At 44.9% G+C, this 27,423-nt stretch overlaps 1 protein-coding gene and 1 non-coding gene across 2 annotated transcripts in view; one reads left to right on the top strand and one right to left on the bottom strand.

The window, feature by feature from the left end:
- The window catches only part of IRAG1 (inositol 1,4,5-triphosphate receptor associated 1), a 79,293-nt gene extending 74,702 nt beyond the window's left edge, over positions 1 to 4,591 (bottom strand). The window contains exon 1 of the mRNA XM_039240876.1: positions 4,394 to 4,591. Coding sequence (XP_039096807.1) covers positions 4,394 to 4,591 — 198 coding nt within the window. The remainder of the gene's footprint in view (positions 1 to 4,393) is intronic.
- Positions 4,592 to 13,875: 9,284 nt separating this feature from the next.
- Positions 13,876 to 14,018, top strand: LOC120237540. Its single transcript, XR_005529978.1, has one exon. It is a non-coding gene; the product is annotated as a U4 spliceosomal RNA (small nuclear RNA).
- The last annotated feature ends 13,405 nt before the right edge of the window (positions 14,019 to 27,423 follow it).

Raw genomic sequence — 27,423 nt, 5'->3', positions numbered from 1 at the left:
GAATGGGGGGTGTCCAGGTGGAAACTAGAGCCAGCGAAAACTGAGCTGTTAAAGCTAACATGAGCCTCTTTGCACCCTCAGGTTTGCAAGGCACTTCTAGAAGCCATGCTGTTCTAATAAGTGAGCCTTTTAATATGGCTGCTGGTCACAGGCCAGGAAATAGTTAATGTCCTGGTCTTGCTGCCTCTGGGGCCTGGGGCCAGGTCTGGTGCTCCATGATTAGGGGGAGACAGGTTGGTATGTGCCCAGAGGAGGGGTCTGGGGAGGCTCTGACAGCAAAGCCTAGAGAAATAGAGGAAAGGGAATTCTGGGAAGATCCAGAAACTGCCTTCCTGCATCTGTAGGTTTTCATGCCACTATAGGCAGGTGTGGAGGACAGGACTGAGGGGTAGTCCCAGGGAGGCAGATTCCAGCTTGACCAGCAAGCAAAGCTGGCCAACCACAGTAGACCTCCTTGTGAGGTAGGGAGCCCCCCCACCCCCCATGGAACTACTCCTGCCAACTCCCAAGACCCACCCTAGAAGACTGGTTCAATAGGCCTAGGTTGACAGGGGAATCTGCGTTTAACAAGCTTCCAGGTAACTGGGGATTCATACTATGCAGAACTTTGCCTTCCTGGGAGGGTCTTAGATAAGATCTGGTATCGCTTCTAGCTCTTAGCTCTGATTATCTGTCATTCTGTGGTCCCGTAAATTCCCAGGCTTGTGTCCTGACAGCTTTTATTCCTGCCAGAACCTCTTGGCTACAAGCTCATTCCTTTGAGCCCCACACTGTTCAAGGGCTAACACAGAAGACATACTCAGGACACAACCTCATAGAGTACATTGTCTAACTATTTCTTTGTGGGGTTTGATTACAATTTCTGATTAGGGACTTCAAGGTGTGTGTGTGTGTGTGTGTGTGTGTGTGTGTGTGTGTGTGTGTGAAAACGTGTGGTGTGTGCAGAAAGAAAAACAGGATCTAAGCCTACAGCTTTTGCGTTTTTGTGTGAGAAGGCCTCAGCTAGTGCTCATGTCAGCGATGGGAAATGGGGGCTGGGGCTTGAGGAACCAGAAGTAGGGCTGGACCCGGGGGAACTGTAAACTCAGAAGGATGCTCTGGTTCTTTGCCTGCTTCACAGAGTGGGAATTCACACGGTACTGTGAATTTCAGCCAAATCCTCCTGGCCAACCCTGCTTTCCTGGCTGCCCAGGTTCCACTGCTCCCAAGGACTTGGGCTCTAGCCCCTGGAGGCTCTAGCCCTGCTCACAAGGCCTGACCCTCCCTTGAGGCTGTGGCTACCTAAGAAGCCAAATGTAGGTTGTTTGATGGGTGCAAAGAGGGAGGTGCTCTGCGTTGATGATATCCATGGGCCTCTGGGGAATCAGGGAGGCCCAGTGCCTGTCAGTAAAGGCAGAGAATAAAACAATACTGAATCTGATGTAAGCCTTCAGTCTGAGGTCTAATCTGCCCCAGCCACATGGTCCCGCAGGCCAAAGAACGTACTCAAGGCTGGGATGACCAGAGTTTAGGAGGCCGCCACTAACACTTGCCCTGGGGAAGAGATGAGGAACCAGAGGCACAGGAAAGTTAACAGATTCACACAAGTCTTTTGACTGTGATGTGGAGGAGCCCAGCTTGGTCTGACTTCACAGTTCATATTTTTGAACTGTGTGCAATGATCCTCCCTTAGAGGATTTGGGGATCCTGGCTCCAGCTCACCTGAAGTCCTCATGGGTCCTTCTCCTCATGGGCTCCAGCAATGAAGAGACTATTGGCACAACAGCCCCTTTATTATCTTGACTTCCCACAAACACATAGATAGAAACATGGCATTTGAAAGACCTTCAGAGACCATGGGGGCCCACCACCTCCTGTTACAGAAGTCTGATTCTGGTTCAAGGTCACAAGGAGAGTGAGCTTGTGGAGACCTAGAATCTGGAGCTCCTGCTATTCAGGTAGGCCTCTCTGACCCTCAACTGTGTGGTTAGCTCATGGATCCATCCTCCTGCTTAGCTGCACCTAGAAACTCACACTCACCTCTAACCTAGTGAAGCTGCACCTAAGTGTGGTTTGAAGTCATGATGGTCAGAAGGGCCAGTGGACTTTTGTGCTGTCCTGTTACATGTCTCCTGAGGAGAAGGCTTACAGACTCAAGGCTCTTTTATTTAGAGAGGTGAGACAATGAACTAAAGATAAACTAAACTCATTGTGAAAGGGTCTCTTCACTAATGGTGGAGTTGCAACTTTGACGATCTTTTATTTTCATTTTTTAAGGAACACTGATATTCTTGGGGAGTGTGGCATGACAGCTGTTTGGAGGAGCTGGCTGGGATTCGGGAGCCAGATTGCATCAGAATCTGTCTTAAGCACACGATCAGGAATATATAGTATAGTGGAAAGGGTCAGGAATGACATTGGCAAGAAGGAGCCCAGGGCTAGGGAGAAGGGACACTAAGGGGACAAAACTCAGGAGAGTCATGGCTGAGGAGAGAGAACAGTCACTGTGATTCCAGATGTGGATGTTTTGCTTTATGCTGTCATTTCCTTCTTTAATCTTCAGACTTAAACTGGATTAACAAATTTTTTTGTTGGCTAAACCTTATAGCCCACTACTACCAGTGTTTTAAAGGAATTTTCCATGCTTGGTTAGGAGCAGCTGTTGGAAAGGTGCAGCAGCAGAGCACACAGTTTGGGGAAGACCAGACATCACCCATAGAGGAGCAGAAGAGCAATCTGGAGCCACGGAAAGCAACTGACCAGCAGTACTTGCCAAGCCCACGACATTCCTAGGAGGGAGGTTCAATAAAACCCTGAGCCAGCTGCCTGTGGTCAAATGCATGGGGGCTTGGCTCACTGCCATTTAGAATTTCAAGGGCTCCCCAAGTCTGCCAAGTTCTGCAACATCTCAATCCCATGAGTTTGGGATAGGTAGATACAAGAAGCCATTCTTTTCTAAGTATTATCTGAGTTCCCACAGTTTTGATGTGCAAAAAAACAAATGTCATCCTGACATGAAAATGGTCACGGAGCCTGCCCACTCACCAAATTAATGCTCACTCATCCATTCTTCCCTCACTTAACAAGTGTCTGTCCCTTCTGGCTGAGGTCAGCTCAGACAACCATCAGATATAATGGGGGTGGTACCAGGGCACACCACGTGCAAAGTTCATGAAATCAAAGAAACCATGTTGGAAAACGTCACATGCAAGGTCTTGGACCAGCAAAGAGCAGATGGAACTGGAGCAGTTAACAAAGAAAAAAATCATGATAAGGCAAGATAGGTTCTTTATGAGAAAATGGTTTGCATATTGAAGAATTGATAGATGACCTTGGGAAAATGAAGGAAGCCCTTAAATTTTAAACAGTCTCTTAACAGAGGTGCTGTAAAGTAAAATGTGAAGGATTTGGTTCATCCTGTTGGTATAAAGAAAAAATACACCAAGGCTAAAATTGACACAATTAATTCTTTGTTCCTTCTGTTTTATACTTCTTTTTAACATTTATTCATTTTTGAGAAACAGAGAGAGAGAGAGAGAGAGAGAAAGAGAAAGCATGAGTGGGGAGGGGCAGAGAGAGAGGGAGACACAGAATCTGAAGCAGGCTCCAGGCTCTGATCTCTGAGCTGTCAGCCAGAGCCTGACACAGGGCTCGATCTCATGAACCACGAGATCACGATCTGAGCCAAAGTTGGATGCTCAACCGACTGAGCTACCCAGGTGCCCAAATTCTTTGTTCTTTCTAAAAAAGTAGCATATAATCTGTATTTTGTTATAAGTATAGGTAAAAATAATTTATTTTCATAATTTTATTTGTATAAAGCAATCTCAATGAGACCCTTTATTTTTTTTATTTTATTTTTTTTACAAATAGTTTATTGTCAAATTGGTTTCCATATAACACCCAGTGCTCATCCCCACAAGTGCCCTCCTCAGTGAGACACTTTAATTTATTTTCATCATTTCTCTTTCTTACAATACAATTTTACTGAAAATCATTTTCACTATTTACTATGAAATTTTGATCTTCATTTTAAGTGGACTCATTTAGGTGGTCTTTTTCTGGTGACCACACCCCTGACATGATGAGGCCCCCTTTGCTGATGGTTCTCCTCCAAGTCTTTCCCCATTTTAGGAAAGCATCTACAGGGTTAGGGTGGTTGGACCTCTCAGGAGACCTGGGTCAGACACAGCCTAGGAAGTTTATCTCTCAGGATGTATGGCAGCCTCAGCCAATTCAACAAACTCTGGATTTTTATTCCTTAGTGTGGCAGCCACACACCTTCCCCAGGTGCCCACTGCAGCCTGCAAGCTGTCAGCAGACCCTCTGGCCAGGCCAGGCAATGTTGGCCCCAGCCCAGGGCACTTTGCTTGGCCCCGGCCAGGCTAGCTGCAGGCAAGTAAGGGGCACTTACTTGGCCGGCGGGGCTCTGGGCTGCCTGCGGCTCTCCAGGGGGCTCCTCGTCCTCGGGAATGTGGGGCATGGCAGCCTCCTGGCAGGAGTGGCCCTGTGTGCCCGGAACCTCCGCGGCGTCAGCCCCAAAGATGCTCCAAGAGGCCTGGGCTCCGCAGGCTGAGGAGACGCCAAAAGGACAAGTCAAATCCACTCCCATCCCTGACCCAAGTTGGGTTCCATTTCTAGGAGCCAAGAGCCGCAGAAAAAGCCTGGTTGGGTTTGCATCAACACCAAAAGTTGGACTAGGCCAGGAGAGGGCATTTGGAATTGCATTTCCTCCTGTTCATTTGCTCTATTTACAAAGCTAGAGATGACCTTAGAGATTTTGCATCTAATTTGATCCTTGCAGTAAACACAGCTATCCTAGAAAGGAAAATAGTGCTTCAAACTCCACAAAACTATAGCTAATGAGGACACTCCACTGGGACTAGACCTGTACTTATGTACCATTTTTTGAACATCTACTAAGTGCCAGGCACTATCCTAGGGGCATTTCCAACATCACCTAATTTAATCCTCATGAGGACCTCTGATGCAGGCATAAATATTCACATTTTATAGAAGAGAGAACAGCTTCACGGAGTGGCAACCATTTGCCAAAATCACACAAAGAACCAAGCATTTGAAACCAGATCTTCCTGATTTTGAGTCCAGGACTCTTTTTACTATACCACACAGCCTTCCTTGTCTGGATTGAGGAAGAGGAGGATGTTCTCTTTCTTTCTGCTACATGGCTGACTTCATGTACTGCAACAGCTTTTCTGACCCTCAATATGGAGCTTCCTCACTTGAGGACAGCCCTCACCAAGCCTACAATTCTGGGGGCTCAGCCAGGGAGCATCTTTGTGCGGTGCCCATTCCGAGCAACCTTTAATTACTTCTCCACAAGCCAGACTTATCCCATCTCATGGTCTAGCAGCTTTGAGACCCACCTAGGATTTGCCCAGTCAGCATAATCTCATTTATCTCACCACAGTGATTGGCTTAGGATAGAAAATAGATCTGGTATAAGCTAATGAGCACACTGCAGTGTTCTGGGACCCAGGTGCTTGAACTTGCTCTAGGTGGTAGAGTGTGCAGATGTAAGACCTGGTGCTATTGATGCCATTTTGTTTATATTTGGAAATGCAGACTGAGGATAAAACTGACACTCAGGAGGGGGTAGAGCTAAGACTCTTGCATAAAAAATAAGCTGGATCCCTGATCAAAGTTCACTTGAAGACTGAACTCTTTCTGGACTAGCCAGCTACACAAACAATTAAATTTCTTAGTATTTTAGTCAATTTGGCTTGAGTTTACTTATAACCATGAATTTGTAACCACTTGTCTTAACTTATAACTACTAACTACTGGTACTTATAACTACTAATTATTCTTTTGTGTTTCTCACCAATCAAAAGGCCTAGGATCATACATTATTTCTCCAATAGACTGGAGCCAATGGGCCTGGCTCCTCTGCTTTCTCTTAGAAAAGGCCCGTAATGTCAGGTCTCAATCTGGAGAGGAAGGATAGCAAGGTAGAAAGAACAAAAGCCTTGGAACCTGATACCTGGATTTGAGTCCCCACTCTGCCACTCACTGGCTGTGTGGCCTAGAACGTTGGCTTCACTTTTTTTTTTTTTTAATTTTTAAAGAAAAAGAGAGAGTACAAAAGGGGGAGAGGAGCAGAGGGAGAGAGAGAGAATTTTTTTTTTTTTTCAAAATTTATTTTGGTGGGGGACAGTAAGAGAGAATTCCAAGCAGGCTCTGTGCTGCCAGTGCAGAGCCCGATATGGGGCTCAAACTCACAAAACTGTGAGATCATGACCTGAAACCAAGACTCGGGCACTTAACTGACTGAGCCACCCAGCTGCCCCGAAAGAGAGAGAGAAAGAGAAAGAGAATATCTTAAGCAGTCTCCACACTCAGCATGGAGCCAGACACAGGTCTCAGTCCCATAACCCTGAGATCAGGACGTGAGCCAAAATCAAGAGTAAGACATTCAAATGACTGAGCCACCCAGATGTCCCTATGTTGGGGCTTTACTTCTGAGCCTCACTTTCCTTTTCAGGGGAGTAGAGATAAGAATGCCTTCCATGCCAGAATGTTCTAAGTCTGAAATGAGATAGAGCACCCAGCATGGAGTAGGTACTCACAGAAGCCATGTGCATAGAAGTCTGCAGCCTGGGAAGCTCAACCAGAGTCCAAAGGCCCCCTCTTCACTTCTTCCCCCACTAAACTCCTCCAGGTCTCCTTCCCCTAATGGGGAGGGAGAAGCCTTCAGGGAACTGCAGAACCAGCAACCAGCCTGGTTCAATAACTTCAGAGGTCCCCTGAAGTTGCTGCTCTGCTGGTGCACAGACAAAAACCACCAGATCCAGACCCTGCCTTCAGCCACAGCTCAGGGGCTACTGGAACACACAAAGGAGAAACAAAGGACATTGTCATTTACTGAGTACCTACTATGTCCTTGGCCCAAGGTGCTGACTTGCAGAAGGCTGCAAGGAGGAAGTCAGAAAGCCCCACCACCTCCCATGATACTAGATATTCATTGGCTCACACAGGAAAGGCTCTTCTGAGGGCCTGAAGCCAGAGGGCTGTGGGCAGGTTCAGATCTGACCTCAGCCTCAATTCTGACAGATGCTCCCCACCCCAACACACACGCCTTTGATTGAGCTCCCCAGGAAAGGCAAGGAGTCTGATTCATCATGGATAAGTAGAAGATTCATCAAAAAATGCTTGCTGATTTTTATTTAAAGAACTAGAGAACTTTAGCCACAGTGTTGGTCAATGTGACTACCATCTTGACTTTTGCCAGTCTCTGTGTTGGAAAGGTAGCCCCATTCAGCTCTGAAACAGTTGGGGTGACCTCTGCTGGTCAACTCAAGAAATCTCATCTCTAGTAGGAGATTCATGAACCTGAATCATTCGTTCATTCACCACACTGACTTTACGCATACTCTACCAGCCCCTGTGCTAGGTGCTGGTGACTTCAAGATGATGAAGATGTGGTCTTGGCCCTCAAGAAGCACAGTGGTGGGAGGCAGTAGGAAAACAGTGTAACTGTTACGACTTTGAAAGTGAGAAGTGGTAGGATCCCAGAAAAGGATCCCTAAACTATGGGAATTGGGACAGGTGAGATAGTTTTAGCCTAGATTTCATGACTCAGTGTTTGAATTCAGTCATGAATACTGAAATGGTGAGTGGAATTTCTCTGACAGAATAGCTAGAGGGAAAGGTGAGACAGGAAGGAGAAGCCCTACTGGACAGATTAAACTTGGCTCTTGGGAATGAAAGCTACAGGACCAGTGCATGCTGTGTCTCCCATCCCAAATAGCCACTGTATGGATGAAATGAGCATCGTATTTACCCAAAGGTCTGCTCCATGATTAACTTCTATCACTTTTACTTAGACTTCAACAGCAGTAACATCAGTGGTGCTAGGCAAAAGTATATGGTAACAGGGGTTGACAGTAGCAAAGGAGTATTCACAAACCCAATTCTACCAAGGAAGTTGGCTGCACTTCCCAAGAACCCCCATAAGTGATATATGATGTATGTGTAGGTCCAGCCTGTCTTAATAGTAATGTGGTTCTCAAACCATGTCAGGTGACAGTTCTACTTTCCTCTATGCCTTAGTCTACACAAAGTGTATTGCACTCTATAACTAAGAAGGACTCAGACAAATTGGGGCACGTTCAGAAAATGGGAAGTAGTATGCAGGAAACAAGAATTTGTCTTTAAAGAACTAAAGACCTTTAGCCTGGAGAAGAGACAGTGCAGGGAAAAATAAAATCGCTTCTCAGATATTTGAATATCATTCCTGTAGTTCTTTTGTCCCCAAAGGATAAATGTATGACCAATGAATGAAATAAAGGTCAAATCAAGGCAAGGGAAACCTTTCTAGTGGTTGGAACTATCTGAGATGAAACAGGCTACTCTTTAAGGTAATGAACTCCCCGTTCCTGGGAGAGCTCCAGCAAAGCCTGGGCCAATGGTCACGGGATTCCGGATCCCACTTCAAGGGCCATTTTCATCTCTAGGAGTCCCTAAAATCCTGGAATCTTCCTGGTCACAACAAACCACAAATGTAATAGTCCTATCTCATAGGATTCCGGAATCATGGTACCCCAAAGTCACATAAAAAAATATCTCATTTTCTGACCCTCCACTTTCTTTCCTCCATCTTCCTCCTCCTCAAGAAAGACCTTAAGTCAGTCCCTGGATCAGACAACAAAGAAAAACAGAAACAAATTAAGTCAGACAAGCACTAAGAGATGTCAGCTGCAGCAGGACAAAGCAGAGTGGAGGCTGGCTGTGGTCCCACACTTGACAAGACAGAACCCCGAGGTCCTCAGGGGGAGCCCCAGCAGCCCCGCCTGCTGAGGCCATTCCCACGCTGCTCCTGCCCTGTTCGCTTTCTCTCCCATCCGTTATTATAAACTTGCTGCTTAAAATAGCAAGGTAAAAGCAGAGTCCCTCCCCCAGGGTGACATCTGGGTTCTGCTGGAGCTTGTGGGCACACAGACTTTACATCCATCACAGCAAAGTTAAGGATATAATCTGCAGGATATGGTGATCTAGAGCACCGACCCATAAAAGGAAAAAATATTTAGTTATGTTTGGTCTCTGAGCTGTTCCTTCTTTAACTGATTTTCAGGGCCCTTCTTACTACCTCTTTATCCTAGTAAAGTAAAGTGTTAGATATATCATTGTCAGGAGCCAGTCAGCTCTTTGGATTCTACTCATTCTGTCCCCAGCCAGTGCTTAAGTATATAGCTTGGCCCATTTTACAGGAAGGAAAACTGAGGTGCAAAGAAGGGAAACAACTTAACTGGATCCAGTAACCTTTGTACCTGGTACCAATTTTTAAGCCTCTGCTGGGATAACTATCCAATCATTTGTGGAATTGAAAAGGTCAGAAGTTTCTAATCCATATTTAAATATTTTATCTGCCCCTGGCCATGCTCATGAAAGAAAGCAAACTAGTATACATTCCTTCATTCTCTCATTCATTAGATATTTCTAGTTTGCCTACTGAGTTGAGTACCATGCTGGGTGCATTTCAAGTGCTATCTATTTTAAAGCCTGTGAGATGGGTTTTATTATTTCCGCTTTACATATTAAGGAACAAAGGATCAGAGGGGTTTGGTAATTTGCTCAGGATCCCGCAGCTAATAAGCATCAGGCTGAGGATTAACACAAGCTAGTCTGACCCCAAGGCCCATCATCTCTCCCCTCCTCTCCTCCACCTCCTTAGCTGGGAGTTCCGCGGAACTGCAGCAGAACCCAGCATAGGAAGCTGCCCCTCAGAAAACTGGAGCGTGCATTCCCAGCAAGGACACCAGTGGTGGTGGGGTGGGGCAAAGCAAGCAGCAGCATATCAGACCAGGGGTCTTATGAGGGCAAAAAGGTGGGCCCACAGTTTGAGGTTGCAGGACCCTCACTATAGGGTGACAAATCCACCCATTCCCCCATCCATCTGTCTGTCAGGCCATCCATTCACCCACACTCCTTCTGACTTCCATTCATAAAACTGTCCATTAGTTTGTCCTTTGAACCTTTCACTCCAGGAAGTCTCACCCTTGTTGGATTAACTGCACAGTCTCTGCCCCTGGAAAAGCCACTGTAGGACCCCATGGGCTATAGGGAGAGGGCAGGAGAGGACTTCTCTGACAGAGTGGCCATATAAACATAGGCATGCCCATTCACAGCTGGCAGAATACCTCCATCCTATACGCCTCAGCCAGAGGGAGAGGCTCTGGCTTCCTTTGGGAGCTGCCCATGTTAATGCACGCATCCTCAGGAGTCATGATTTAGCAAAAGCCTTTACAGAAACCACAGAAGTTCTGCTACTATTAACATTATGATTAGTCCCAATTTACAAATGAGGAAAACAGGACCCCCAAGACTTACCCAAAGTCAGGAAACCCATGAAAAGCAGTGCCAGAAGTCAGCCACAGGTCTGTCTGACTCCCTAGTCCCCAGCTCGGCAAACCTGCCAGCTCATGGGTAGTGTTCTTGGCAAGCAGTGGCCTCTCACACTGGCCACATGGATGCCTCTCTCAAAGCTTTATGACCAGCCCAGAAGAAACCAAACCCCTCTCTGAACCACAGTGTCCCAGGAGCACAAATCTACAAGCTGAGTGGCTCTCACATTTTCTCTATTAATCTTTGGGTGTCCAGGGAAGAGCCAGAGGCCCTTCTGGGAAAAAACGGGTTAACCCAGACTCCACTGACCTTTCTGGAGTGACTCAGAATTCTCAGAAGGGAGGTTTTTTTTGTTCTTCCAGCTTTGAATTTTTGCTTTCATTTTAGCAACACAAAGAATTTGAAAGAGATTAGGTTGCTATTAATACCACTGGTCTATCTCTAGATGAAGAATTTGATGAAGGGAATTGTTTGGGGTGACTGCACACGCATGTCTCTCAGTCCCTCTGCAAATTCAGAGGATGACAGGGAGGGCCACTGGAGATCAGCCAGTCCTGCCTCCTGCTCCCATCTTACAGGCCCAGACCAGGGCAAGGCCTTAATCAAAGCCATACTTGTGGATGAGGGATAGTCAGAGGAGATCCACAAACCCCTATTCCCCAGATCCTGCTACAGACATCAGCTTTCTGCCTCTAGTTTTGAAGGGCTTGCTTTTGGCAAATGATAAGGAAATGCGTCCTTGTTGTGGTCACTCTCATGGGAGAGAAAGGGTGCTCCCTGGTACCTGTTCTCACCTGAGGACAGTCCTGGATACACTTGGAAAATCTGGGGCACCATAGATCAGCTTAAAGTGCTGAGAGGCACTTCTGTGGCTCCCTGGGCCTGGCCAACTGCAGAGCTTGGTCTTGGATCCCACAGGCAAGCCTGAGCAAGGCTCACTTCAGGAGAAAACCATCCTGCTTCCTAACCTTGGGATGATGCACGAAAGCTTTGGAACCTGGCAGATTGGATTCTAATTCCCTTCTGCCTTTTCCTTGCTGGATTAGTCTCCCCTAGCCTCTGTTTCTTCCATCTGTAAAATGGAGATCATTTTAGGGTTTTTGTAAAGATTAAATTAGGAAATACATGCAAAATACTGTCACATAGTATGTACTAGTGGGTTCCTTTCCCACTCTCTGAATAGAGCAGCTGAATTCTCTGAGCCATGGCATCATCAAAATCCAACCAGGCCCAGATAGTCTGCTGTTCATCCTGGATAGCTTGAGTTCCAGTTTTGTCTCCTGTGGGTAAAGGAGACATATTCCTGGTCTGGCCTGGCCAGGGTTTCTCTGTACAAACAAGTAGATAAAAGATCGTCCAACATAAATGGAATTAAACCCATCAGGGGCTATGCACTCTGACATTTACACTTGCTGACATTCACTCTGCTGTTGGGCAGCCAGTTGCTTCAGACAGTGGGGTTAGAGAGAGGGTACAGTACTGTGACCATCCCAGGTCTATACCATGGTCAGTTGCAGGTCTATGCTATAGTCAGTCCCAGGTCTACATTGTAGTCAGCCATTGATCTGTGGTGTGGTTACCCCAAATCTGTTTTGTGGTCATCCCAGGTCTGTCCTGTGGTCAGTCCCAGGGGAGCAAGGGTGGAGAATAGAAGGGCAGAAGGAAGAAGCAACAGCAAGGGGAAGATGAGGGACTGGAAGGGACTTCCCAATGACTTGCCCTCAACACAATTCCCCTGGTCCAGGGGCTGTGACCATAGGGGCTGTAGCCTAGTGGTGCTTTGGGCGGGCTGGTCCTGAGCACTTTCCAACACCCCCTGGGGTCTACACTCTCTGGCCATGCTCTCCAGACTTGATGATCTCTTACAGGTTCTATTGTCTTGGGGTGCCTTCTTCCCCTGATTTAGAACCTATTCCAGCCCTGGGAGTGAGCCAGCTTTTTCTCAGACCAGTGCCAGGGCCACATCTGGAAGAAGAGGCTGGCCCAGCCCCAATAAAAAGAGAGCAAGAGTCAGCACCCACCATGTTCAGCCAGGGGCTGCAGTAGGGGACACACAAGATAACTACAAATAGTAACTAATCCCTCACATCCCCTCACAGCTCCTTTATCCCCATTGCCCTTCCCTTCATCCAACCATGGAGGCCATTAGGCACCCATTGCCTTAGGGAGTGGTGTAGCAGCAAGGGGTAGAGAAAATGGAGTTTGTCTCTGCCTTATTGTGCGGAAGGGCTAGCAACTGGGGAAACAAGAGGGCTCAGGGTACAGAAAAAAGATTTGGGAAAAGCATCCTAAATGAGGATAAGTCACCCCCTCCCACACACACACACCCAGGACTAGTAAAAGATTATGGGACAAGGGAGAGACAGGAGAGGCCAAGTAGAAGTGATGAGAATATAAACTGGTGAGTCACTAGAAAAGAGCCTGTGCCCTGCTTCCTTGGAGAGGTCTGGGGGGAAAGTCCTGAACTCTAAGAGCAGAAAGGTCTTACACCCCGTTTCTCAGACAGAACCCTGGGGAAAAGACCCCAAAGAGAGGAAACAGCTGTCTGGAATGGCTTAATTGACAAGACCTTCAGATATCCTCAGAAGACATTTCTCATCCCAGGGATGCACAGGTGAGGTCAGGGGGCATATTCCATAATCATTTCTGTGCAGCCAGCAGCAAAAAGTTGCCAGACTTGAAGGTCCCTTGAGAAGGCTGATTCAGAGGTCACCTACTAACCAAGGACTTTCAGAAAGCACGCTAGACATCTTGTCAAATGGTCCAGGGCAAATGGTGTCAGGCACCAGGTTACCCTCCTCACTCTAACTCCCTGACCCTCGGGAAGCTCCTTGGACCTTGATTGCCACTTTGAAGGAAGAAGGTTAGAGAAACCCTGAAAAGCCTGGGATCCAAGTTCTAGGTCCCCTGAAAAATGGTCATGCTAGGCCCAGACCTCCCTCCACACCACCCTGCCCCTCAGCCATGACAGGAAGCAAGCCAAAACATTTCCCCAGGTTTCCTTTCCAGCTTGTTCACTTCAGCAATTCTTTTTTTAAAAATAAGTCCACTTGAAAAAATTTTCTCTTCTTGGAAATATGTGCAATTGCTCAATCAGAGGCAGTTCAAAGGCAATGGGAACAGCAGAGAAGTATCTGAGCCTCCCATTTAGCTCCTAACAGAAATAAATATTGCCCTACTCTCTTTGTTCCGGGCCGCCCAGCAGCCTCTTCCCTGAGACACTTACTCCAGGGTGACATGAATCATCATCCTGGGGTCAATGACCAATTGCTTTTCCCTGGGTCCATGTGGCTGGCCAGGTCATTGAGGGGCCATCGGGAAGAATGGAGGACTAAGAGCCTTCTCCTAGGTCCTGGGCCCAGCTCTGCCCTCCCAGATGTGTGACCTTGGGGAGTCTTTCAGGCTGTCTGACAAGGAGGTAGATTTGTAGTTCTTCCAACTTGTACTTCCTTGGAGTTTCTCCAGTAGTATGCTAATTGTCAAGAATGTTGTGAGCTGGTTGTTAAACATAGACATTAAAATTTGAATTACAGCTTTGTGCAGTGGTAGTATCATAGCCAATGAGGTTTATCCAAGGTGTGATAATTGCTAATAAAGAATTAAGTTACATTTAAAACAAAAGAAATCAACACCCACAGTAATCACATCCTAATTATTTTACTACATTTTATTGTTATCTATACTCTTGAGATGATTTCATTCTAATGTGGAGGAAACACTATAAAATGATGTGCTACTCGGCAAAGGAAACAATCAATAAAACTAACAGGCAACTGACGGAATGGAAAGAGATAGTTGCAAATGACATATCAGAGAAAGAGCTAGTATCCAAAATCTTTAAGGAACTCACCAAACTCCACACCCAGAAAACAAATAATCCAGTGAAGAAATGGGCAGAAGACATGAACAGACACTTCTCCAAAGAGGACATCCAGATGGCCAACAGACACATGAAATGATGCTCAGTATCCCTCATCATCAGGGAAATACAAATCAGAACCACACTGAGATACCACCTCATGCTGGTGGAGTGGCTAAAATGAACAAATCAGGAGACTCTAGATGCTGGCGAGGATGTGGAGAAACGGGCACCCTCCTACACTGTTGGTGGGAATGTAAACTGGTACAGCCCCTCTGGAAAACAGTGTGGAGGTTCCTCAAAAAATTAACAATGGAACTCCCCTATGACCCAGCAGTAGCACTGCTGTACCCCATGTACCCCATGCTGTACCCCATGTACCCCAATGTTCATAGCAGCACTCTCAACAATAGCCAAAACATGGAAAGAGCCTAAGTGTCCATCAACTGACGAATGGATCAAGAAGATGTGGTTCATCTATACAATGGAATACTACATGGCAATGAGAAAGAATGAAATCTGGCCATGTGTAGCAACATGGATGGAAACTTGAGAGTGTTATGCTGAGAGAAATAAGTCAGACAGAGAAGGACAGATACTATATGTTTGCACATATAGGTGGATTAGGAGGAACTTAATGGAAGGCCATGGGGGAAGAGAAGGGGAAAAATAGTTAGGGAGAGGGAGGGAGGCAATTCATGAGAGACTCTTGAATGCTGAGAACAAACTGAGGGCTGAAGGGGATGGGGGAGGGGGAAGGGGGGAGATGGACATGGAGGAGAGACTTGTTGGGATGAGCACTGGGTGTCATATGGAAACCAACTTGACAATATAACTATTTAAGAAAAAATAAAAGCAGCATGAACAGACAACCAACAGCGGGAAGGAAGCAGCCACATTTGAAAAGTAGATACAAGCTCTCAGCTTGGCACAGAACCTGAAGCCAGTCAGCCTAGGCATGTTTTCCTAGACACCTTCCTAGTCATCTGAGCTCAGCCCCAATTGACAGCCCAGCCCACAGCTGGCGGGCATTCTCTGATGTTGGCTCCCTGGAAAAGACAGGAGACCAAGTGCCTTTTCAGAACATTTCTATCCAAGATGATTATAATGCATACAGTTTGACACTTTAAACATAATTATTTTTGTTCATAATATATTGATTGAGGAGAAAAAATAGGTGGTATGATTCTACTTTCATTTTTAAATTATATACATTTGCGTGAAATAGAAGTAGATAGATTATAGCCATCCTTAAGGGAGGGAAGTACAGAAGGTTAAAGACTCAAATGTTAAAAGTGGTTCTTTTCAAATGGAATTATGAATAAAATTAATTGAACACTTTAAAAATATTTATATATGTATTTTTTCCCACAGTGAACATGACTTACTTGCATCATAAATGATGGAGTTGCTAAAGGAAGAAAGAATCTTTTTGGTGTCCTGAAAAATTACTTAGAAAGGACAGTTTATGCCTAATGATCATGGACTACTTAGGCATTATTGGTCCTCATTATAGCATGTGCTAGTTGAGGCTCTGGGCCTGCCTGTGGACTTTCCTGTCTAGAATTCCCTGGTTAAATCTCGTTCATCATTTGATACTCAGTTCATATGTCACTTCTACCAGAAAACCTGCCCTGACTTTGTCTGGGCTCTGACAGTCCTGTGTTCTCCCTTGCCTTATGGATCTTTGCTTTGTCTTGTAATCATTTGTTTACTGTACCAGTTCTCAGCTTTTTTGCTACCCATTCCCCAACAAATTTCTATTAACTAATAGTGCATAAATGTCCAGTATGTTAGAAGCATCCTCCATTGTCCTCCAATGAACTCTAGTGAGGCCCACCTATTATGCACACTGTCCCCCTCCAACCCCACTCTTCCCCGTTCTCAGCCACACTTTAATAAGAATCATGTCCTAAACAGTGGGCTCCTTGATGACAGAACCAGTGTATAATTTATCTCTCAGGATTTCTTGAATAGATGAAGAAATGAATGAATAAGTGAGAGAGTAGGTGAAAATGTGTCACAGACTCTATGAAACAGGGAAGTGAAGAGTTCAAGCCCTGATTTTTGACGAAGACCTAGGAAGCCAAGTGACCCCTCCATGGCTGACTTCACTTGTGGCCTATCATGGCTTGAAGTTCCTCCTATGAGAAGTGGGGAAGACAAGGCCCCATTTTCCTTTTACTTAAATGACATGAGCACATGTCATCTGGGCTGCTGCATATGCAGGTGGATGGCCTCACCTGCCCTGTCTGTACTGAGCTTGCCCAGGTTAACAGCTGAGTTTTTCTCTCGATGATGTAAATGGGTTTCCTGTCTTCTCTAACACATAGGTGTGCAGATTTACCACATAACATTCTACCAACTGAAACCTCACAAAGAGCAGGGCCTCCTCCTCTGCCACTTACATGTCTCTGTTTGATCACCCATGAATATTTTGCAAAGTGACTTATCAATGGGACTTTCAGCTTTAACTTAAATCCAGCAGGGAGCCACAGAGTAGCCCACTGGCCCTTCCAGTTCCGCTTTGAAACCTAGCTAAAGTCAATTTGTAGCAATATGGATGGACCTTGAGGGTGTTATGCTTAGCGAAATAAGTCAGGCAGAGAAGGACAAATATCATATGTTTGCACGTATAGGAGGATTAGGAGGAATTTAACTGAGGACCATGGGGGAGAACAAGGAGGGATATGGTGGGGGAAAGGGAGAGAGGCAAACCATGAGAGACTCTTGAATGCTGAGAAACAAACTGAGGACTGATGGATGTGGGGGGGTGGGGGGATGGGCATGGAGGAGGGCACTTGTGGGGATGAGCACTGGGTGTTATATGGAAACCAATTTGACAATAAACTATTTGTAAAAAGAAAAAGAAAAAGAAAGAAAGAAAAAGAAAACTAGCCAAAGCATTCTCCAAATGGCCAGCGGTGACACATGCTCAAACGTGCCATCACCCTAGTGTCTGCTGCAGTGCACTCCTGGAACCACCTCCCCTACCTCCACCAAAAGAGTTGAGTCATGAGGGTTTGCAGAGCAGCCATAGCCTCTGAAGCCAAACCTGGCTCAACTTCTGCTCTGACTAGGGGACAGACTCTGATGTTGGGGGTCCCGGAATCTAGCATCTGGAATCTCCCATTCCTGTGAGGCAGGCCTTTGGAAACCATGGTCTCTGATTTCAGGAAGTAGGCCAGAGGAATTGAGCCAGTTTGATGGGCTTTGATGCGACCTTGGCAACAGCTAGTCCTGCCCACACTGCACACATGGACTCTCTCAGAAGCCAAAAGTGGGGCCACGTCTCAGCTAACCTTGTCCTTGGATCTTCTGGTTTCTGTGTCTGAAGACATTCATTCCTCAGGATGAGGATAAATGGATAAAGACAAGTTGCATTTTGTCAAAGACATAAAATGTGTCAAGGATCACCCAGGAGCAACCTGTCTGAAAAGCCAGCATCAGAAAACAGTATCACCTTGGGAACTTTGTTCCAAATAACAATAAAAAAAAAACTTCTTTCTTGACTGAGCAATAACCCTAACCCCAACCTAAATAGATGGCTGGCTGGCTGGCGGGCGGGTGGGCTGGCTGGATAGATAGATAGATAGATAGATAGATAGATAGATAGATAGATAAAGTGGGCATCCAGTCCCCAGTATGACAGTCTTCTCTTTGCTATTTCCTCCCTCCTACTTCACCCTCTCCTCCCCACCCTCCCACCCCCACTTGCCACCTTTGTTTTGGAAAGTGACCAAAGAGGTCTAAATGTAGGAACTGGTTTGGGAAAGTCCAAAGGAAAAGGTGGCCTTCACAGTGCCTGCCTAAACCATTCATTCACTCAACAAATGTTTAGTGGACAACTCCTTACTATGCTAGGCCCTGGGCTCTGAGGGGTGTCCTTCAGGCAGCCTTCCCAGGAAGCCTTCCCTGACCTCTCCAGGATACTGCGTGCTCTCTGGTATGTGATAGCACTGTGCAGTTACCCCCATCTGCCACACAATGGTCTCTGTTTCCTGTACATTAATTGTATCTGCCAAGCCTGACAGCATGGAACGTTCTTTTGTGTCCCAAAGCTGTGGAAACATAGCATGGGTCCAGAGCAATTGCTCAATGCCTGGTAGATCCATCCTTTAAAGCAAATACTGCAAACCATGAGAGACTCTTGAATACTGAGAACAAACTGAGGGCTGATGGGGGTGGGGGAGAGGGGAAGGGGGATGATGGGCACGGAGGAGGGCACCTGTTGGGATGAGCACTGGGTGTTATATAGAATCTAACTTGACAATAAGCTATGAAAGAAAAAAAAATAGATTAAAAAAATGAAAGCAAATACTCTAAGAATCAAACCTCACTTTTCATATGGCCTATTACATACCCAGCACAATATATATATAGCCTATATATATATATATAGGTTCTTGAAACACTCTTCACTCCAGAGGAAGGTATATCTCCATTTTACAGATGGGGAAACCATGCCTCAGAGAGGTAAAGTGACTTGCTCTAGATCACAGTCAGGAAACATAGTCAGGACTAAAACCTGGGTCTACTGTACCCAAAATGGAGTTTTTAGCCCTTCACAAGAGAGGACCCATTCTTGTTCTTCTCCAGTCTCAGCAGAGACAGAACAAGAATATTGGGAGAGTTTTCTTTATGGGGAATCTTGATTGTTCCAGATCACAGCCCTACCTCAGGGCCAACAAGGACAACTGTGGCTACAGCACAGAATTGAGTCGTTCTCACAGCATCCTCTGGAGTAGATAAGAAGCAGCTGCATTATCTGAGACAAAAAGGAGAGATAGCTCTTCCCTGCTGGGATGGAGCGCCCCAGCTCAAGACCCCACCCCCTGTTTCTCTCCATTTTGGGAATCCCAGCTCTCAGAAGCTGTGGAAATAGGTCTAAAACCCTGGTGCTAGGCTTCAGTGCACAGTCTGGCCTAGTATGTCTTCAGGAAGTGAAAGAAAGGACTGCAAAGACTCAGTGACAAGGGCTTTCTGGGGGAGGGAAGAGAAGACTGTGGCACCAACCACCTGTGTGACAGGATTCCTTTACCACTGAGGCTTTAGTTTTCCCATCTCTGCAGTAGAGGATTGGGCTAATTTGCCAGCCTGAGCCCCACTTTCTACCCCATGAGTTTGGGGTCCATGTTGCCTATGCAGAGCAATCATCAATCAGAGGTGCAGGGTCTAACCCCAGGGCCAGAGGCTTCCTTTGGGCGTCTTTACATCACATCCCTTCAGTTACACTGGTTGGCTCAAGGGCAAGCATGTGACCTACCCAGAGCCAATGAGACACAGTAAAGTTTTGCTGGGGAAGAGATTCTAAACCGCAGATCTTAAATGTAAGACGGTGAAAACGGGATCCTTATTGTCTAAGAATGGAATCAATGTGAGAGGATAGCAAGGAGCTAGAAACTAGGCCCTGAGGCTGTCAGCTAAGGCCCTGATGGAGCTATGCCTGGTATCTCTGGCCTTTTATGTTTTAAGGACCAATGAATACCCTTTTTGCTTAATCTGCCTTGTGCTGGCTTTTTGGTACTTGCAATAAAGAACAACTCCTACAGGTACAAACAGCTAAGCCTTTGTAAAGTAGGCTGTACAAGGTCTTTCTGAACACCAAAGCTTCTCTCACCTCACTGCTCTGCTGCCTACATGAGAGTCTGAGCTGGAATACTCCGTTCTAGAGCAAATGAGCTTGTCCTAAGTTATTCTCTAACTAAACATCACCTTGCCCCTTTCCTCAGAACCTGCTTCTCCTTCTGCATTCCGTGCCCATATTGATGGAATTAGCATTCTCCCAGAAATCCCAGCCCAGGCTTCTGAATCTCCACTGCTCCAGTGCCTGCTCCTATCCTTCCTTCCAATATACACCTGTACATTTAAATATATACTCAGGCTTCAGAGGAGGAACTGGGTTTGACCAACCTCCTTACTCCTACCTAAAAGATAACCTGGTAAACATAAACTTATTTATTGAGTCAAATTTCAACCTTCAAATGATTTTCAAGCATTGTTGCTTCCTTCCAGATCATCAGGAGCTCACTCCACCTATTCCTCAGTTCAGAGTTGGGTGGGATCTCACTGTTGACTGTCCCCAGGAAAGCAGGCTGCAAGACCTGGGCAATGTGAGGCTATGTGAATAGGCTTGCCACCCAGGCTTGCCAGGCTTGTTCACCCTTGTGAACCTCAACCCCACAGTTTGGGGTGAGAACTCCAGTTTGCAGGACAAGGAAGAAGTCCACACCTTGCCCACTGAGATGAGTGGAGGAGTCAGGGGACAGTTGTGGATCTGGGACAAGGCCTTTTTGTCATTAAGGGAATCTGAACTGAAACTCATTTGCAGTTTGGTCAACTCAGAACTTGGACAGAGGATGTGGCCACAAGAAGCCATGTGCTAAAGCCATGTGCTAAAGTAAAGGGAGCAGTTCCTCTGGCATCCAAATCTATGCCAATAACCACAGGATTTGAATCTTTAGACACCACTTGACAACAGACTATGGTAAACAGTGATGTGAAATGGTGGTGAGGAAAGCAAAGGCAAGAGCTTGGGAATGGCTCTCTCAACAGCAAACTCTGGTGGCTTGAAGCACATGAATTTCAGCATGTTCCTCCTTAAACAGGTTTGTGCAACAGTGGCTACTTAATAGTATGAAACAAGAAGTAACCATAGAAGATTTCTCTCCAGGGAGTTGTCATCCACAATGGAGAGAAGGGAAGTGCATAAAAACAATTTTGAGGCATCTGCAGAAGAGAACCAATATTTATTGCACCAGGTGCTCTGACTCTATATCCTTCATCTTATTCAGTCCTTACAATGAGAGCTGGGAATGATTATTCTCATTTTGCAGGTCTGAAAACTGAAGCTCAGAAGGGATAAGTGATTTGCTCCAGGCATCACAATTACTAAGCACCATAAACAGGATTTGAGCTCAGGGTAGTCGGACTCCAAGCCCAGTGGTCTATTCATTACACCATGCTGAGGCTTCTAGGGCAATACAGAACCTAGCATCAGTGTTGTCAACCACTATCATCACAAAAGAAACATTGACATGGGCCCAGAGGACCAGAAGACATTTTCCTGGCTAACAATTCATCAGTTGATTCATCATGGAGAGGGTATTGTCCTTAACATCAGATTCAAATATATTTTGTTAAATTGCAATTTGTTATTTGTATACTGTCTCTCCTTAAATTAACTATTTGGTCAACAGTATAGAGTTCAATCTAGGGTTTAAGCTGAGTCATTCTTTAAAAGCCTGTGGAAATGTAGAAACTTCTGGAATTTCTCATCTGCATTTCCAGATGAGAGAAGCTGATAACTAACTAGAAATGGACCTCTGGGAAAGTTTATTCTTCTGGTAAATAATCCATGTTCTAAGTGGAAGTGGACTTTCTAAAGCAATTTTGGTTATATGTCTCCCTTGACTAAAACATTTCAGTGGCTCTCCATGCATGGATTCCCAAATCTGAGAATGCTCACTAGAATCATCTGAGATGCTTGATAAAATGCATACTCCTGGTTCCATCCCAGATCTACTGAATCAAAATATCTGGGGACAGGGCCCAGGAATCTGTAAGGCAAACAGTCCCTCAAGGGAGTCTGGTGCAGTGTATCCAGAAGATCCAGAAGACTAGAGCTGGAAAAGCCCTGGTTCATAGATAAAGTCCAGGGTTTTTGACATGTATGCCAGACTCCCTCCTCTGAGCTACCAACTTCTCTTGTTTCTTCTCTAGCCTCTACCACCAAGGTATCCCACACCCCAACATCACCTAATAACCACTGTTCCCAGAATATTCCACGTGCTTTCAAACCTGTGTGCTACTCTTTGCCTCAAAGGCCTCTCTCTCCCATCTGCCTCCATGTAAGACTCCACTCAACCTTTAGGAACCAGACAATTCCAAAACCAGAACTTTACAATCCTCACCAGATTAACTCCTTCTGCCCATTCCTTTTCAGAGTTTTAAGTTGCTTATTTGGGAACACAGACTGTAGAACCAAACTGGGTTGAGTTTTATCTTGTGTTTGTCACTTCCTAACTCTGTGGCTTTGACAGTTGAATCTCAGTATCCTCACAAATTGTTATAAAAAAGAAGTATGCAAATATATGTGAATTGTATAGACAGTGCCTGGTATAGGGTTTCTAGCAGAGTAAGCTATCAGAATGGTAGCTTTTATTATTATTACTGTCGTTATTATTTGTTTTGCATATTATTATGACGTTCCTCTAACATAAGGTTCAGCAAACAGTGACCTGTGAACCAAATCTGACCAACTGACTACTTTTATATAAATAAAGTTTTATTGGAACATAGCTACAATCATTCACTTACATATTGCCTATGTCTGTTTTTGCACTACAAACACAGAGTTGAGTATCTGAGACAGACTCTATCTGTCTCAAAAAGCCTAAAATATTTACTACTTGGCTTTTTACAGGAAAACTTTGCCAACCCTGCCCTAACATAATTGGAGTTATTTGTTTGCAGTTTGGTCTTTCCCACTTAGCTGACAGTAGCTCAGTGGTTTTCATGGCAGACTCTTATTTACCCTTCAAAACCCAGCCTTTCTCATCTTTGTATTAGCACACTTGATACATAATTAGTGTTTGACAAATGTTGAACTGAACCAGATAATTCCTTAACCCAGTTTAAATGCATTCATCTCCAGGGGCACCTGGATGGCTCAGTTGATTAAGCATCTGACTTTGGTTCAGGTCATGATCTTGTGTTGTGAGTTCAAGCCCTGTGTGGGGCTCTGTGCTCATAGCTCAGAGCCTGGAGCCTGCTTTGGAGTCTGGGTCTCCCTCTCTCTCTGACCCTCCCCTGCTCACATTCTGTCTCTCTGTCTCTCAAAAGTGAAGAAATGTTTTAAAAAGTTTTTAAATAAATGAATGCACACATCTCCAGAAAAGCCCCTAAGAGGAAAGGGGGTAAGACTTCCTATAGCACAAGGATTGAAGTAATAGAGATACACAGCTTAGAGAAACTAGGGACAACTAAGAAGTAAAATCAGGCATTCAGGGGATCTCAGATGTTCACTGCAGCCCTGATTCTGTGTTCCTGGTTTGGGGAGGGCCTGCCTTCAGTGTACCACACACAGTCTCACTACCTCCTACCACCTGACCCCGGCACCTTGGGCCTTGCAGTTGGAATATTTTCACTGATGGAAAAAAAAAAAAAAAAACAACAACAACAGGAAAAACCCCTTCTAGTAAATTCTCTTCCAAAGGTTGGCATAGTCCCATTTTCTAAGAGGTCATAAATGATTGTTACAAAAGGTCTTATGACACTCATAGTCCTTACAATGGGCAATTTGATATACCCGTTTTTAATAAATGAACTGATATTTTTTCTCTGTAGATTTACATTTTTTTAAGTTTTGAATCCTCATGAATTTGCATTTTCTGAGCAAAGCTCCTCTTGGAATAGAACTAGGATTTCAAAGCAATGGGGCCATTTCTTTGTGAGCTGGTTATGAAACCACTCTATGACCTTGGGCCAGTGGTGCCTCTCTCTGGGCCTAGCTTTCAGCTTCTGTACAATGACTTTCAGACTTTTGACTCCCTGGAGTTCTGGCCAGGGGGATGACCTCCCCCAGTTCACAGTGACCAAGAGCAGAGGCCTGACAACAGACAGCTTGATAGAGTTTCTTTCTTCTTCCATTCCTCTGTACTACAGTAACATACTCTCTCTGCAAATACAACAATTCATTCCTCCTGCCCTTTCTTGAGGCTCGAAGAAGATACTTTAGCTCTGAAGCAGATCCTCAGAAGATAAGAAAATGCCACTGATGTGGTTGGAAAAATCTGAGCCGGATGAAATGGAAACACAGAGCTCTCCCCTGAGGCTGGATGAGAAGTGTGTGGATGGAAGCCAAGTCCGTCCCTTCCTTGAGCTTCTGGGAGCTGGCAGCTCACCCCTTTTCTCAGAATGTAGTGCCCCCTTGCCCTTCACCCTTCTTGTAGATACCCCATGGGTATTACTGCTGAGCCTACAGGATGCTGGTTATCTGGGGACAGATCAGTGTTACTATGGATTGAACTGGTTTTTATTGATTTCTCTGTGGGTGATTTATAACTGCCTGCTTCCTAAAAGGGTTTGTGGCCAGATGTCAATAAAAACACTCAAAGGGCAAGAGAGTTAAAAATAATACTGAAAAAGGGAGCAAAAACTGTGCAAAGGAAAGAGGAAGATAAGTCCACCAGGCAAGGTGGGATGACGCCTCAACTCAGATGACCTGGAGGAAACTTTATTTTCAGTTCCCACTGATATAATTGAGATTGGCAGCATCTTGCCTTTGGCTATTTAAGAAGTACAGAGCAAAGAATAATTACATCTTGAGCTTCCAAACTGATCGTTCACTCAAAAGAGAACAAAATTAGAGTTAACTTTTTTTTTCTTAAATAGTTTATTGTCAAGTTGGTTTCCATATAACATCCAATGCTCATCCCAACAAGTGCCCTCCTCCATGCCCATCACCTCCCTTCCCCTCTTCCCCACCCTCCTCGGCCCTCAGTTTGTTGTCATCATTCAAGAGTTTCTCATGGTTTGCCTCCCTCCCTCTCCCCAACTATTTTTCCCTTTCTTCTCCCCCATTGTCCTCCGTTAAGTTCCTCCTAATCCACCTATATGTGCAAACATATGGTATCTGTCCTTCTCTGCCTGACTTATTTCTCTCAGCATAACACCCTCAAGCTTCCATCCATGTTGCTACACATGGCCAGATTTCATTCTTTCTCATTGCCATGTAGTATTCCATTGTATAGATGAACCACATCTTCTTGATCCATTCGTCAGTTGATGGACACTTAGGCTCTTTCCATGTTTTGGCTATTGTTGAGAGTGCTGCTATGAACATTGGGGTACACGTGCCCCTATGCATCAGCACTCCTGTGTCCCTTGGGTAAATTCCTAGCAGTGCTATTGCTGGGTCATAGGGGAGTTCTAGTGTTAGTTTCCTGAGGAATCTCCACACTGTTTTCCAGAGGGGCTGCACCAGTTTACATACCCACCAACAGTGTAGGAGGGTGCCCGTTTCTCCACATCCTCGCCAGCATCTAGAGTCTCCTGGTTTATTCATTTTAGCCACTCTGGCTGGCATGAGGTGGTATCTCAGTGTGGTTTTGATTTGTATTTCCCTGATGATGAGGGACACTGAGCATATCAGATAAAGGGCCAATATCCAAAATCTATAAGGAACTCACCAAACTCTACACCCAAAAATCTAATAATCCAGTGAAGAAATGGGCAGAAGAAATGAACAGACACTTCTCCAAAGAGGACATCCAGATGGTCAACAGACACATGAAATGATGCTCAGTGTCCCTCATCATAAGAGTGAACTTTTTAAGAAGTTTAAAATTCACTTCACAGGAGTCTTTCCATTTAAGAACTTCAAATTTCACTTCACAGAAAGACACAGAAGGATACTTGGATGCAAGTCCATCACCCTCCTGTTTACACATCAGGATTTGGAATTGCTTTTGCTTTTTTTTTTTTGGAAGTTCTAGTTTTTATATGCATATCTATGGCTGGTTACTGACCTTCCCTGATGTGGCTGTGGAGAAGATTGACTAATTGGACTCAAGGAACATGCAAAACCACACATGAGGTTCTCAGGGACTATAGGCAGTGCCTTTTTTTTTTTTTTTAAATAGTTTATTGTCAAGTTGGTTTCCATATAACACCCAGTGCTCATCCCAACAAGTGCCCTCCCCCATGCCCATCTCCCTCTTCCCCTCTCCCCCACCCCCATCAACCCTCAGTTTGTTCTCGGCATTCAAGAGTCTCTCATGGTTTGCCTCCCTCCCTCTCCCCAACTATTTTCCTCCTTCTTCTCCCCCATGGTCCTCCATTAAGTTACTCCTAATCCTCCTATACGTGCAAACATATGGTATCGGTCCTTCTCTGCCTAACTTATTTCACTCAGCATAATACCCTCAAGCTTCCATCCATGTTGCTACACATGGCCAGATTTCATTCTTTCTCATAGGCAGTGCCTTTTAATTCGGGCTGCAGGCCAGTGTCATTTCATGGTCATATGAATGTGTTATTTAAACAAGTTCTGGCTTCACTAGTTGAAACTAATCAGAGATCAGCTCTCTCAGAAGAAAATCCATAAGACTATTGTTTAGGACTGAAATGTGTCCCAAAATTCAAATATTGAAGTCCTAATTCCAAGCACCTCAGGATGTGACTGTATCTGGAAATAGGTCTTAAAAGGGGTGATTAAGTTAAAATGAGGCTGTTAGGGCGAGCCCTGATCCAGTCTGACTGGTATTCTTGTAAGAAGAGAAAATTTGGACACACATTAAGGCACCAGCGATGTGCATGTACAGAGGAAAGACAATGTAATGACACAGAAAGGATGTGACCATCTTTAAGCCAAAGACAGAGACCAAATCTACCAACACCTTGATCTTGGACATCTCCAGAACTCTGAGAAAAATGTTTTCTGTTGGTTAATCCACCCGGTCTACGATATTTTGTTATGGGATCTCTAGCAAACTAATGCAGCTAGTTTAATTTTTTTTTAATGTTTATCTATTTTTGAGAGAGAGAGAATGAGCAGGGGAAGGGGCAGAGAGAGATGGAGACACAGAATCCGAAGAAGGCTTGACATGAGGCTTGAAATCACAGGCCGTGAGATCATGACCTGAGCCAAAGTCAGATGCTTTACCAACTGAGTCACCCAGTTGCCCCTAATGCAGCTATTAATAGAATTTCTTCACTGTATTGGGTTTAAATTCAAATCTCTTTCAAACACCTAACTTTAGAAATTGGGGTCAATGAATTTGGGGAAATAACAGCTTTAGTATTTTTCAAGCCACCACAAAGCTTCTTTTAGAACCTTCTAATGAAATAAACATGCCCTGGACTAGGACTCAAAAATCCTAGTATTGAAGAAGTAAAACTACCATTACTTGCAAATGATATAATCTTGTATATATTAACTCCTAAGAAATCCACTAAAAATCTATTTGAACTAATAAGTGCCTGCAGCAAAGTTGCAGAATACAAGATTGATATATAAAAATCAACTATATTTCTATACATTAGCAATGAACACTTTGAAAATGAAATTTAAAAAACATAATAGCATTAAAAAGCTTATTTAAAAAATTTTTTTCTTTTAACATTTATTCATTTTTGAGAAACAGACAGTGTGAGCAGGAGAAGGAAAGAGAGAGAGGGAGACACAGAATCAGAAGCAGGCTCCAGGCTCTGAGCTG

The sequence above is a fragment of the Hyaena hyaena genome, unplaced genomic scaffold, assembly GCF_003009895.1.
Source record: "Hyaena hyaena isolate Hyena2069 unplaced genomic scaffold, ASM300989v1 scaffold_183, whole genome shotgun sequence".
Taxonomy (NCBI): Eukaryota; Metazoa; Chordata; class Mammalia; order Carnivora; family Hyaenidae; genus Hyaena; species Hyaena hyaena.
This window is presented reverse-complemented; position numbering and strand designations above follow the sequence as displayed.